The sequence below is a fragment of the Ambystoma mexicanum genome, chromosome 6p (genome assembly GCF_040938575.1).
Source record: "Ambystoma mexicanum isolate Mex_15411 chromosome 6p, UKY_AmexF1_1, whole genome shotgun sequence".
NCBI classification, from domain to species: Eukaryota; Metazoa; Chordata; class Amphibia; order Caudata; family Ambystomatidae; genus Ambystoma; species Ambystoma mexicanum.
In genome coordinates, this window is record NC_090935.1 from 823,769,435 (window position 1) to 823,784,339 (window position 14,905).

The 14,905-nt window shown below is 46.9% G+C and overlaps 1 protein-coding gene across 1 annotated transcript in view; it reads left to right on the forward strand.

Moving 5' to 3' along the window:
* PPIP5K2 (diphosphoinositol pentakisphosphate kinase 2) overlaps positions 1-14,905 on the forward strand; it is a 2,362,281-nt gene that overhangs the window by 786,758 nt on the left and 1,560,618 nt on the right. The window contains exons 13-14 of the mRNA XM_069625464.1: positions 7,059-7,134; positions 7,228-7,337. Coding sequence (XP_069481565.1) covers positions 7,059-7,134; positions 7,228-7,337 — 186 coding nt within the window. The remainder of the gene's footprint in view (positions 1-7,058; positions 7,135-7,227; positions 7,338-14,905) is intronic.

Consider the following 14,905-nt stretch of genomic DNA (forward strand, 5'->3'; position numbering starts at 1 on the left):
ACAAGAGTCATATAGATCCTGATGGTAGATATATCGTACTCTACTGCACGATGGTAAATAGGGAGTACCTCCTTGTGAATACTTATGGTCCTAACGTGGACTCCGCTGAATTCATTGATGCCATTGTCTCCATATTGTTGGGCTATGTAGGGATCCAGATCATCTGGGGAGGCGATATGAATTTGATACTAGATCCCAACATGGATAGGACTGGTACTGCACCTGTGACCCTGTCTTGTGCAGCACGCAAGCTACATCAACATTTCACTATACTTGAGGTGAGAGACGCCTGGAGGACACTTCATCCCCAACTACGAGAGTATACCAATTACTCGTCGGTTCACGATAACTCCTCCAGAAGAGATCTGTTCCTGGTTTCCAATAACCTGATGGGCAAGATAGAAAGGGCACAGCTACTTACCCGTGCATTCTCCGACCATGCCCCGATCACCCTGTCCGTGGAATGCCCACACCTACATGCAGCACGTGGCGTTTCAAATCTACTGCTTTACTCGACATTGTATTCAAGGCTGACATACTGTCGGACATAGATACCTTCTTTGCCTGTAACTCCCTGCAGGAGACCCCAGCTAGCGTCCGCTGGGACGCCTTTAAAGTATATATCAGAGGGATGTCCATATCGAGGGAGGCCGGAGTGCTGTAAACCATAAGAAACGACCTTTGTAGGTCAGAATCCAAGCTAGAAGCTCTGCAAAATGACAGCACGGCAGCAACAGACCCGGCCAAACTCGTACTGATTAGCGAAGAACTCGAGGTCTTTGAGTCGCATGCTGTGAGGGAGGTACGATTTTTTAGCCGCCCACATGCCGCTTGGAGATATGGGGATGGTGAGAGACCAGGCAAAACGCTGGCGAAACTAACTAGACCAGAATGGGGGCAGGCCCAGGTCACGTCCATCAAGGATGCACATGGTGCCCCACAATGGTCAGACCAGCAAATACTGAAGATCTTTACTGATTTCTACACAGATCTATACACCTTGCCCCCTGAACATAATGAACAACATATGAGAGACCTCCTGAATCAGATCCCCACTACAGTTATCTCTAGGGACCAACTAGATTCCCCGATTCTCCTAGAGGAATTCGTTAAAGCCATATCGGACTTACCGAATGGTAGAGCACCAGGCCCTGATGGTCTCACGCCTGAATTCTATCAGGTGCACATTGCCATCTTGGCCCCCAGACTGCTGGAGCTCTGGGACGAATCTCTCCGTAGCTCTGCCCTCCCTCCATCCTTGCATGAAGCGGTCATAACAGTGTTGCTTAAGCCTGATAAGCCTGGTGACGAATGCAGCTCTTATAGGCCCCTCTGCCTCATGAATATTGATACCAAGATTTTTGCCAAGGTAATTGCGAACCGCTTCCTTCCATTTATGACACACCTAGTTCATGAGGACCCAGGGGGATTTGTACCTGGTAGGTCCACCTCTCACAACATTCTTTGGCTTTTTAATGTGATGGCTAGAATTGACCAGGATTCGTCACACTTGATGACCAAAAAGCATTTGATATGATCTCATGGAAAGGCATTTGGCTGGTTCTAGAGACAATTGGGATTGGTCCAAACATGATTAGGTACATTCAATTATTATAGACTGCCCCGGTCACTAGGGTCCGGGTGAACTCCCTAACCTCTTCATTAGCCAATGGCTGACTATGTCAGAGAGCGTCTGTTAGGCAGAAACCTGTGCAGTTCCCTTTGGGAACACTGCAAAAGATTTAGGACTACAAGTGTTAGCAGTAAACCCACTTGGTAGCAGTCTGTACCTCCCATATTTACCTGGTAGCTGTGGCTGAGCAGTCAGACTTCCCTCAAGAAGAGTTAGGCAGTATGTAAAGTATACACAATAGGCACTCAGACACAATAATACCAGCAAACACTGACCAGAGCTTTGGTATCAAAGTATATTATTATTTATTTAAAAACACACTGTTTGAAACACTCCAGCACTCTTATTGTAAAACACTCTAAACACAGTTACTATTATAATATATACAACCCTTATTCCTTATCAGATAACACCACTTATTTCCATACAGAGGTGAGCGCTTAACTATAGATGGCACTCCAATAAGTTTATGAAGAAGGGAGGGAAAAAGACAGTATATGGAAAGGTACACCACTCTAAGATTTAGGGACACTATTAGCAAGGCAGAAGAGCAAAAGTCACTTGTGAGCCAAAGTCAATAGGCTGGGCCCACTCTTAGAGAGAGCAGAGCACAAATGCGCCCAAGATCACACAGTTACACTAGGCTTAGAAAGTCTTGCAGAGAGTTCGAAAAGAGTTTAGAGAGGCTCAGAAAAGTTCAGCCAGGGTGTCCCAGGCTCACCCAGGTTCAAAAGCCGGGGGCTAAATCTACCCCGTACAGTCGGTGGCAAGGGAAGCCAGGCGGGACAAGGTACCTTAAGTGGGAAGGATCCTCTGGCGGTGGCAGTTGTTCCTGGCAGCGGGTGCAAGTCTCGTCGTCGTCCAGGGGAAGAGAAGATCTCGACTTGGAGGAAAGATGACGGTCGTTGCACTGCCAGGGAAGAAACCAGCCGCAGAGTTTTCCGTTTAAAGGTATTACCCTTTATTTTCGCGGTCGTGGTAAAACGCGGTATTCCGATTGCCGGGGTGCTTGGCACAGGCAAGGCGGCCACAGGATGCGTCGGGAAGGCGAAAAGACAGTGAAACTGGTTATCCCCACCAGTCAAAGGAAGAAGACTCTCCGGCGGGAGATCTCCTCTGTCGTTGGGAAAAGTGCTGAGACGGTCCAGCAGGGCTCCACCGGTGGTGTCGTCGTGGCATTTCGGCTCAGCTTCTCCCTCGTCGGATTCTTAGGTCCTGTGGCGACTTCTGAAGTTCCAGTCCCCAAAGCCCTGCTTTTATGCAGAAAACCCCCATTCACTCAGCCTAGCTGTCACTCAAACATGCTAAGTGGTGAGCCGGCCGGCTCACCACTTGGGCCAATCAGGACGGAGTGCGACTTGAATTGCCTAGGCAACTCAGTCCAGGGTGCCTAAATCCCCCTCCACCCCTCCTAAGTACCCCAGACAGAGTGGCACCACTTTGGAGGGCTTCTGTGGAGAAGCCCGCCAAAAAGTGGAACAAAGGGCTCGACTTGGGTTGGAGTCACAGAAGAAAACACAAACGCCATTTTAGAACCGAGTTTTGGCAAAAAAATACCAACCGGAGAATTAATAATAATTAAATAAACCGGCGGTATGTTTGAGGCTATCGTAATTAAATAAAGATAGTAGCCTCGAACAATGAGAAAACCCCATAGAGAAATATTTGCGGTTGAATATAAAAAGTAGTATCCACTGCCACCAGCCAAAACTCGATCCGGGGGGGCGGAGACGTGCCCCCTCGACTAACAGACTACGGGGCAATCGAATTGCCCCAGCCAGTACGTCCACAATATGATGGTTTGTACTGGTTCTGTTCAGAATTCAAGACTAGTAAAGTCAATGGTGACTTTGCATGCCCTGGGAGACAGTAGTCAGTCCCAGGGTATGGAGTCTATACTGGGGGGGTCACTATGACACCCCTGTGTTACTGCACTAAGGGTGCTGTGTAACACACATTACAAAAACACATGAAGCCCTATGGAGTAAAAGACCCCATAGCCCATTAAACACATCTAGAGTCAAAGAAACACACTCAAATCATGCCCAAGAGTGAGGGTAAAAGAGTCTCACTTTTGGCAGGAGGAAAAAAAGAAACCCCAAAAATCCAGCAAAGCTGCTGGGGGACTCACTAGGTTAGGAAATTCAGCCTAAACAAATTCCTCTACAACTTTAGTAATGTGCCCATTTGGCCCGGGAAGCAATGCTTCACCAAATTGCACAAATCATGTGCGCAGTTTTTATGTTATGCCAGGGCTGTCCGTAAGAAATGGGTAGACATGACGCTTCCTCCCAGGCCCAATACGCCACTCACTGGTACCCGAGTCCCCTTGGCCGTCCTCATGTCAAGCTGGAAACCTTAGCGGCTGCCAATGTCATGACATTGATATCCCAGGGTGACTATGTGCCGGATTCCCCTTTCTATCCTGTAGCAGCCATCCTGTTAGCTTGGGGTCTCCTCCTGCGCACAGCCCCTGAGTCTTGTCCCTACTATAAATGGCTCCTCATCCGTGTGTTTCCCGGGTTGGAGCCTACGCACAATGCAGCGTTGGTTCGGCGCTGGGGTGCTCTGGGCTATCGGGCGTTGACAGATTTTTTTCCCCTGACGGGAAGTTTATTGATCTGCAGACATGGAAGCCGGCCCACTCCGGTTCAGCACTTGAGATGTTGCAATACTACAGGCTTCGTGCCGCCTTCTGGGCCAGGTGGCCCACATTCCCTGATGAACCTCCCGACACCCGGAGATCGCCTACATAGCCAATTCAAGTGGCCCCCGTAGGGTTGTCTCCTCGTTATATAAAATGCAATTGGCTGTGACCCCCTCCCTGCTCTCTAGGGTGTGCACTGAATGGGCAGACGAGCTTGGTCTTGAGATCTCTGACCCCCTATGGAAGAAGATGTGTTCACACACCAACAAAGTATCCCTTAATTCCCGTCACCAAGTCATGCAGTATAAATTACTGAATAGGATATACTATACACCCCTCCGAATATCTAAGTTTGCTCGCACGGTCACACATACCTGCGCTCGCTGCAAAGCCAAAGGTGCTGATCACCTACACATGTTCTGGTTATGTCACATGTTGGGTGGGTTTTGGGACGGGATCTTGAAGGCACTCTCTGATATAACTGATACAGTGATCGATCCGGACCCGCTGGGATTCTTTTTTGGGGTCTGGAATACTGACGACACTAGGCGTATTGCTAAATTCTTAAACAGCTGCTTGGCTGCCAAGAAATGTGTGCTCCAGTCTTGGAAAAGCCCCTCCCTTCCGACCTATCAGACATGGCCCAGTTTACTCACCTGGTCCCAGGCGGGTGAAGAAGAGTACCTATCTATGCTTCCTACTCACTCTCGTCCCAAGAACATTTGGTCTGCTTTCAATAGTTATCTTATCAACCTGGCTGACAATATATCCGTTCATGGCTCTATCCCGGCTCCACAGGATTAACGTCTAATGCAGTGTTACTATGCTATTGACTGTGTTTCTCCTTCCTTTCAATGCTACCTCCCTCTTGCTGATGTATAGTGCCCTATGAGTGTATTCATTGTATGCAATACCCCAACATTTGTGTATGTTGTAAACCTCTGCCAACAAAAAAAAGTAAACAAAAAAAAAAGAAAGGCTACAAAACAAAATGGCTTGGAGCCGTTTTAAGCGTGCATTTGTGACCCAGTGGCTACCATGTTGGTGTTGGGCCACTAATGCAGTAAACGTGGTTACAACCCAGGTTTTGTCAAATCCTAATCACAGCTGAAACCGCCTATTCCACGACAAACTTTCAGGGAAAAAAATTCACCCTGTGACCAAAATGGGATGCATAAAAAGCATATTTACCCTGGTATGCCAATGGGGTACTGAGGGCAGCATACCAGACCAGAAAATGGTTGCAGTGACAGGGTTACTCAGTGCTCCAGATAAGATTTTGAAGTATTTTACTCCCTAGTGGTTGGGAGTAAAATTATTTTTATGGGATCAAAAAAGTAAGCCCCATTTCCAATGGGATTATTTAATAAGCGAGTAAAAATGTTTTGGCTGTAAAACAGAAATGTTTTGTAATAACTATTTCTTTGCACCTAGTTATTCATGCACATTAATAGATGCATTCTCCCTCTTCAAATCAGGCAGTGATCATTTTTTCTTCCTGTGGCACTATCTGTACTACTGGTCCAAACATACCCATGTGGATGTGTAGATGGAAGCACAGGAACAGGCTCTTATGTCCCTGGCTGCTGTTTTTTGTTGGGAGTATTTTTACTCTCTATTTTAATTTTTGGGGAGTATTTGCCTAATTTTAGGGAGTACAAATGGCTGTAGGACTGGGGTTACTTCCCTCTTCCCACAAACGGATAATCGGAATACCATTGAAGTCAGCAAAAGGTTTAGTGGACCCACAAAGATAGAGAGCAAGAACCCCAACAATGAAACTCTGCCCTTGCATTGGAATTACCTACATTCAATATGGAATGGTGCTAATCTTCCAGCCAACCTAGGCTCACTCCATATTCATGTACACTTTTAAATAATTTACAAAATGAAATTAACACATTTGCTCTGGAAATTTAATAATCCAGGGCATAGTATTTTTATATTTATGAATTGACATTGAGTAGATAACATACAAAACAGTGCTAGTCTGCCTTTTAGCCAATTAGGGCTCTGTTTGCCTTTACTTCATCACCTGATGTAAAAAAGTACACTTTTCCTTAGATTTACTTGAGTTCACTGGAAAGACGGTCACCATTCTGACACAACCAATTTCACTGCAACAGCAGGAAGCCCTGTATGCAGCTCAGTGATATCATTCCAATTTGGAGCCTATCAAGCTAAGCTTATACCAAGAGTCACATTTGTTTTTCTCATAAACAGTTAAACTTTTGACACATTTGTAGACCAAGTGAATGCCAGATTAGTAGTTAGATGCAATAGCTGTTGTCCCTAATGGTCTAAAACAGTATTCAATTTTTGAGATTTTAAAAACTGCATTTTGGCACACATCTTTGAAATAGTTGTTTAAACATTAATCCCAAGTAGTGTTTTGCCTCTCTATGCAACTTTACTCACTAATAGATGTGATTTGGTGAACATAAAACAATTAACACTGATGAACTAAACCGATCGCTCTGAGCTGATGTTTCTAAGCCTGTGTTGTAGTTTTGTCATAAAGTATGACGAAAATAATGTTGCATCCTTTGAATATTTAAGTTCCAGTATTGTAAAATAAATTCATATATTTTCACACCTAGAGCTTATTTGAGACTGGAGACAAAAGGGGAGAGTTGATGAATAAAGAAGTGTGCATAATCTTAATGTTAATGTTTGTTAAATGGTTGCCAATGAAAGATGTAAAAGGTATGTAAAAGCTGAGGTTGGTAATACTTTCTGAATCCATTTAATTTGATTAACATTATTTTTCTTTTAAAGATTTTTCGATCTCTTTGACAAATGTAATGGATATAAAACGGGAAAACTAAAACTTAAGAAACCAAAACAATTGCAGGCAAGTTAAATTCCTTTATCTTTAAGCAATGTATTTTGTGCTCCAGCTAAACAAGAGCTTAACAGTTAATAGATTTGCAAATGTTTCTTTCAGGAAGTTCTGGATATAGCACGTCACCTGCTTGCAGAACTTGGTCAGAATAATGACTCTGAAATTGAGGAAAGCAAAGCAAAACTTGAGCAGCTAAAAACTGTGTTGGAAATGTAAGTGTACATCTACCCTTTAACAAAGCTAACTTTAAAATATGATTGCTTCAGAAATGTATAAAAATTAAGTCCAATAAAATCAGATTATTGGATTTTGAAAACAAATAAGGATTTATGGTGCAATGCATGTTTCATGCCTCCAGACACATGAGACAAAAGTCTTGTGTCTAACGAGGAAAAGATGATTTGCCCAATTTGTGACAAGAATCCTCTTGCCTGCCCCAGTTTTGCTTTTTTTTTTAAATATATTTTTATTAACTTTTTCAAACCAACCACACATAACATGCGCCAACACCCGGTGCTAACAACATAACCATAACTTTTGCACGCTTATCAATCACCCATTCGCCTCCTTCTAGCTTGTGCATTCTATTATCATATTATTTAATCGCATTGCTGCAGTTCCACATTAGAGTACGTATCGTTTTCCTGTGTTATTAAATGAGAATAAAGTCACCCTGAGCACAATTCATCGCTGTATGCCCAGCCCAGAATCTGTCTCTTGGGTCGCTACTAATTTTTCCCACACCCCTGTTTCTGCTTCTACTAACTTCTCTAAATCCCTTCACCATCTGTCCATGCTTGGTTCTTTGGGGTCCTTCCACTGCAAAGCAATGCTATGTTTGGATGAGATGTACATCAAATCTTTTAAATTATTCATTGGTTTATCTTTGTCACTCCTCTAAAACTTCCTCAGCATGCAGGGTTCAGGAGTCTGGATGTCTATTTCCACCCCTCCCTGAGTCGCCATGTGTGCTACTTTCTTACAGAACCGCTGTATTACCGGGCATCCCCTCTCCTCTGCATCTTGGATCACGCTGTATACCTGCCCCTTTAAATGTGGCAATGACCACTAGCGTGAGATATGCTCTTTGTGTAACAAAAAACGGTATCAATTGTAATCTTGCATTCCTAGAGACCATTTTATGATACTGCATGATTCGCTTCCATTTGCCTGCCTCCATGGGCCTACCCAGGTCTCCTTTCCATTTTTCCTTGCATTTCAAATCTGTTCTTGAGGCCCCACCCAGTAGTATCGCATATATTCTAGAGGTGGCATGTCCCCCCTCTGCGGTTGCGAGTAACATTTCTACATCCTCATTCCCTATGTTCGCTTCCGTATATTTCGGGCACCTTCTCTTAGCTATGCCTACTATGTTGTTGTGCATCAGAAACTGGCCCAGATGTAACCCTGTAGCTTCCTTTAACTCCTCAAACGTCATCATACTCTCCTCACTGCGCAAGTCCCCTAGTGTGGCAATCACGCTCTCCTCCCATCTTGTTTTTACTATCGCCTTTTTTTCCGGCCTGCCCTCCAATATAGCTGTGATAGCAGCGGATCATGTAACCCCATGCCCTCGCAGACACGTCTCCAAATCCCAACACCCAGCTCCACCAGATAGGGGCATTGTCCTAATGCCTTTGTTTGGATCCATAGCATATCTCGCAGATACCTGTTTTTAAACGCCGGCTGCAGTAGTGCCGTTTCCGACGTAGGATCATCAGCCATCCACAGCATCAAATACTGCAGCTGGCTTGCCAGGAAGTATAACTCGAAGTTATGAACCATCAGGTCGCCCAGATCGTAAGGTCTCTGTACTATTGTTAGGGCGACTATTTCTCTCGTTCTGCCACAGGAAGCCTCTACATGTTTTCTCTAGGTCTTTGAAGAATCGTCTTGGAACACCAAATGGGACGTTCGCAAAGCAATGCATCAGTTTTGGTAGGGTCACCGTTTTCAGTAGCGCGGCCCTGCCCATTAGTGAGAGAGGGAGCATACTCCAGAACTCCATAGACTTCACCAACCCTCTCCTTGCTATCATAGTATTACCTTCATGGTCCTCTTTGGGGTCATGATATATGTTTATCCCCAAATATCTGAAGGAGTTTCTACTCCAGGGTAGGGGTAGGGTAGGTAATTGTTCCTCTGCTACGTGGGCCAGTGCAGCCAAGTGGAATAAGCATGACTTGCTCCTGTTTATTCTAATTCCCGTCCATAACCCTAAATTATCTAACACCTCGAGGATATAGGGCAGATGTGTCTCTGGATCTCTAAGGTACAGTAGCATATCATCAACGTACATGGACACTAGGTGCTTGACCCCATCTACATCTATCTCTACGTCCCCGTACTCCTGTCTCAAGTATGCCGCTGTTGGTTCCGCTGCTATGATATACAGCATTGTAGATAGCGGGCAGCCCTGCCTTGTACCTTTTTGCAACTGCCATTTAACCAAGTATGTACTCCTCGTATGGACTTTTGCCTCTGGTTCTGTGTAGACCAATCGTACCCATCACATATATTGCGGTCCGATACCCATCCTCGTCATAGTGGCATATAACCAATCCCAATGTACTGAGTCAAATGCTTTATTAGCATTTAAGTACGCCACTGCACATTCCGACGTGTGATGTTTGGAGCTATGCATTACGTGATGTAATCTCCTTAGATTTTCTGCTCTGTTCCACCCAGGTACATATTCGGTTTGGTCAGAGTTTATCAAGACATGTATCACCTTGCGGAGCCTGGTGGCTAAGATTGAAGTGAGAATCTTGCTATCTTGGTTGAGCAAGGATAGCGGCCTATAGGAGCCACGGTCCGTGCTGTTCTTATTTGGTTTCAGCAGCAGAATTATCAGGGCCTCACTCATGCTCCCTGGTAGCTTCTTATCTGTAAATACTTAATTATATACATTAGCCAATAATGGGGCCAGCTCCCATAAATATGCTTTATAGAATTCGCTAGGGAACCCATCTGTGCCCGGGGCTTTCCCAGTAGGCCATGTTCTGACGGTGGCCACTAACTCTTCCGAGGTTATTGGCGCCTCCAACACCTCAGCCTGTACTGCATCCAATCTTGGCAAGGTGATCAGGTCTAGAGTATCCTGCAGGTTCCTGTCCTCTCTATCTTGGGGATCCACGAACACGGTCCATGTGATAATTCCGCTGCAAAAATATTGCCATATTTTTGCGGCGAATTTTACACATGGACCCTGCGGGGGACACCCCCGCAACCCCTGCATCATTTTTTAACAGATATTACCTATGGCAAATCAAACAGCCATATATACGGCAATATTTTTGTTGGGGATATTATTACCTGATACCACGAACATTCCATTAACGCCAGCTTGTGTGTTCACCTCTTCCTGTTTTTCCGTACGGATTGAGCATATTGGTTGTGTGGGGCTCCGATTTTTATACAACCAGACAAGCATCATCCCCTGCTTGTCTCCCTATGCATGCCTCCTCTCAACGAATTTAGCGTAACTAAGCCTGCCCAGCCTATCCCACTTAGTCAGACAATCTTGTTTCAGTTTGATTACCTCTTCCACCTGGTCTTTATCTATCTTGGCCTCCCTTTCAAGCTTCCTCAACCTCTCTTCCGCTGCCTGTAACTCATTGGTAATGACTCTCTGCAATTCCCCAGACTCGGCTATCATCTCTCCCCTGATGACCACCTTATATGCTTCCCACACGGTTCCTACTTTCGGGACGCTCCCCTCATTTGTCGCCATATATTCCACAGTTTTTTTCTGATGTGCTCGGCAAATGGTTTGTCTTGCAGCGATTTGCTCCTTAACCTCCATGTGGGAATGGGTGGCATTGGAGTAAATACCTGCCAGTTTGCTATAAACTGGGAGTGGTCCGATAGGACCCTTGCTACATATTCTGGTCCTGTAAATCTATTTCCGTGCTCCTCACCTACATACGTATAGTCAATCCTTGTATTTACCTTGTGTGGGGGTGAGCAATGGGAATAATCTCTGATCCCCTTATGTGTCTCCCACCATAGGTCTGCCAATCGGAAACTCCGCAATAAGGAGATCAACACTTGAGGAAGGACTTTCTTGCTTGTTATCTGATCTGTCGACAATGGGTTCTAACGTACCATTGAAGTCCCCACCCCATATCAATTGCCCATCTCTATAAGGTGCCAACCTAGCGTATAATGACTTGAAAAACACTGTGGCGTTGTGTTTGGTGCATATATATTCACAAGACATATCTCCCGGCCCTCCGGCATGCCATGCAATATGACCATTCTGCCCTCATTATCTGCCTTAGTAGAGATCACCTTGAATGCGACGGTCGATGCCACCCAAATGTGGATCCCCTTGCGTAGGCAGAGTATGTAGAACCCACTAGCACTCCTCCCCACACCCTCGCTAGGGCTTCCTGTTTGGGGGTATCAAGATGCTTTTCTTGCAGTAATGCAATTCCAACTCTGTTTCTCTTGATGTATGTGCCCACACGTTTGCGTTTTATGTAATTATTCAATCCCCTGACATTCCATGTCAGTATTTTAACTGTATGAGCCATTAGACACCCTGACCATTGACTCAGTGGGGCCTCCAACCCACTGTCCTTCTCAATAACAGTTTCATGCTGCGTTTTCCTCTATGCACTAAGCCCTTGACTTCTACCTTCCTCCCACGCCCACTTCAAACCCAACACAACCTTAACATGTCCAGCTCTACAACGCATGGTAGGATTACCCTGTTTCCGCTCCCTTTGACCTGGTCTCCTACCAAGTGGCTAGGTGCCCCCGACAGGCTCTATACTGCAGCCCAAAAAAAAGGGGGGGGGACTGCTTCCCAAGGGGGGAGGGGGAGGCAGTGCGCTGCTTGTTACTCTCCCACTCCCGGGTGTCCGTGCTCTTTGTATTTGTCCCATTTCGTGCAATGTTTAACTAGCATCCATATCCCTTCTCGTTCTTCCATACAGTGTAATTGCAGGGAATGCTTTTCATGTGTAGCAGGCATAGCCCCCCGTCAGGCCGCTTGTTCAGATCTTCTGGCTTCCTTCTGCATTGTCTGCCACCTGGGCCCTGTCCATCCATTCCAGTGCGGCCATCAGTGTCTCAAAGAAAAGAGCTTTCCCTTTATACACAACTTTCAGTTTAGCCGGGTAGATTAGCATATAATTGAGGCCCGCCTTTCGAAGTCTGGCCTTTGCGGCTATGAATTGGGCTCTCTTCTTCTGGACCTGAAAAGGTATAGTCCGGGTATATAGTTATGTTCGCTGACACTCTCTGTATTAGGCCTCCAGATCTAGAGTAGGCCAGAATCCTTTTGCAGTCTTTATAATTCAACACCTTAGCTATCCGAGGTGGACTGCCCAGCGGTGGCTTTCTGATTAGGGATCGATGTGCTCTTTTGATGGTGAACCCCTGCGTTAATGTGCCTGGACCAATTTCCTGTATTAGCATGTTTTCCACATACGTGGTTGGGTCTGACTCCTCTGTTCCTTCAGGCAGGCCTACTATCCTCAGTTATTTCTGTGCGCCCGGCCTTCTGCTTCCTCTGCCCGGTCTTCCAGCAGTCTTACTCTTTGTTTTAGTATATCAATATCCTTCATGCATTGCCCCCTTACTTCTGTGTCCTCCTTTACTTGTTCCTCTCGAGCTCCTGTGCGCTCTGCAATGGCTCGCAAATCCAGTCGCAGTAGCACTATTCATATGCCCAGGGTGTCTATTTTGGCCTCCAACGTGGATTGGAGCTTAATAATGGCATCCATGAGTTGCTGGTTGGTAGGGTCTGGCTTTTTAGTCGGGGCTGCTGGTGTTGTCTGGTCTACGTGCACTGTTCCTTGCTCCTGCTTTCCAGCTTGCCCTTTAGCAAAAGTCTCCAGTGTGGTCTGTTTAATTTTATTCTTGCTATTCTTGGTGCCATGCCATGCTCCTGTTCTTCCAATCCCCCTCTTTGTCTGTTTAGGCCTTGGCTGCTCACTGTATCTGCCGGTGCACTTCTCCGAGGTCCCGCCTGCGTTGTGTCGTGACTTTGTCTCTTATTTCTATGGGGACTCTAATCCCCGCTTTGCTGCGCAGCTGAAGTCTTTGTTCTGTCTAGCAACCCATTGCACTCCATGAGCCGTGGAACCAGGCTGACCTCGTTGTCTTCTGCTTGGCTCGCCACTCAGTTGTGTTTCGTGCGTATTTTAATCTCATTGCCTAGTCTGTTGCAATGTCCGGTATTGCAGGGCCAGTGGGGGAGAGCTCCACACTTCCAGTCTCTATTTGCGGTCCCAATTGCCTGCCGTCTTGATGGTGACAGCTCTGGGTGACCCTCACCGCATGCGGCGCTGTTGCCTCAGCCTTCTTCCTGGCTGGTATTTTCCACTGGTCACTTTGCTTATTTTAGGCTGAGCCCCTTTTGTCATGCCATTCGTGCAGGGCTTGCCGCACCCTCCTTTCTTTCTGTGGCCGCCTTCCAATGTGTATGTCAGCTCGGGGTTATAGCTCTAAGTCCTCTGCCTCTCTTGCTATGAAATGGCCACCCTCATTGCGTTGCAAGTGTGGGCTCCCTGGCGTGTCCTCTCCCGACTGCCCTAACGCTTGAGGCATAGCTGGGCAGACTTCAGGGCCCGCTTACTTGGGCTGCGTATGGTCTCCCACCCAGAGGACCGCCCGCCCAAACTCTGTTTTTTGCTGCCACGGCTAGGCTCCTGCTGCACAAAGTGTTCTGGGCACGACCGCCTCCTCTTGTGCCGTCCTCCACCCACCGCGTAGGCATGGGCCTTGTCGCAGGTCTCCCTTTGTCTGCGCCCTGTGTCCAGGTGGGGGGAATCACGCCACCCACAGCCCCCATCTTGCGCTTGCAGCCTGGCTCCTTTGTTTTCACCCAATCAGAGTGGGGGTCTAGGGGCCCTTAATAGTATCTCCCCATGTGGGCTTTCTCCGGGGCCCTCCCCACTTATCCACTCCTCACCTGACGTGTCGGGTCTTGTTTCGATCCTTCCTCGGCCCCCTCCTTTGATCCTGCATCGTTTCTCTGCTCCTCGGTGTACACCACGTATGGCGCTCAAGCCGCATTGCGTCTGCTTCCCAGGATTTTTGGAGTCGGAGATAGCAATACCCTTCACCCCTTTCAACAGGGGTATCCGCCTCTGTCGTCGGTCCCGAAGCCGAGGTGTCGCCATTCTTCACAGTGCCTCGGGATTTCGTATCATCGGCATAGTGGCTCGGCTCCTCCTCATAGCAGGGCACCTCACTGTCCTCGAGATCCCTTGTGTTCCATATTAGCACGCAACTGCCCAGGCCAGTTGCGATCGACCAGCCCCGTCTCCTGCAAGGTCCTGTCTCTTGCGCCCTTCCCCATGGGCCACCTGTATATTCATGTGCGCTGTGTCAGCGAGTCCGGATTCTGTCTCCACCATGTCACCTTCGTGGCGAGTTCGCTTCCGCCATTTTTCAACTGCTGGCACGGTGGTGTCTTAGTCTGTGTAACTCTATGGATAAGGCTTCTCCGCTCCTCAGATGATGCAGTGTATTGCCCGGAGGTTCACATGCATCTTCATTCTATTCTCGGCTTTCGATGCAATTTTTAGCAGGAGTATGGAGCATTCTCAGCGTCGGATCAGCAGGAGCTTTCACAGGGCGCTTCTTCCTCACATGCCGGTTACCCACGCCATCCCCCTGCCGCCCCCCCACAATTTTGCTTTTGTTACCAGTGCAGAAGACGGGCTTTAACTCAAAATGGAGGCCCACACGTGTCCAGCCCTAGGCGAAGATAGGGGAAAAATGCAGTCTAGTGTGGTAAAAGTGATTGGGCTCCAGCGATAAA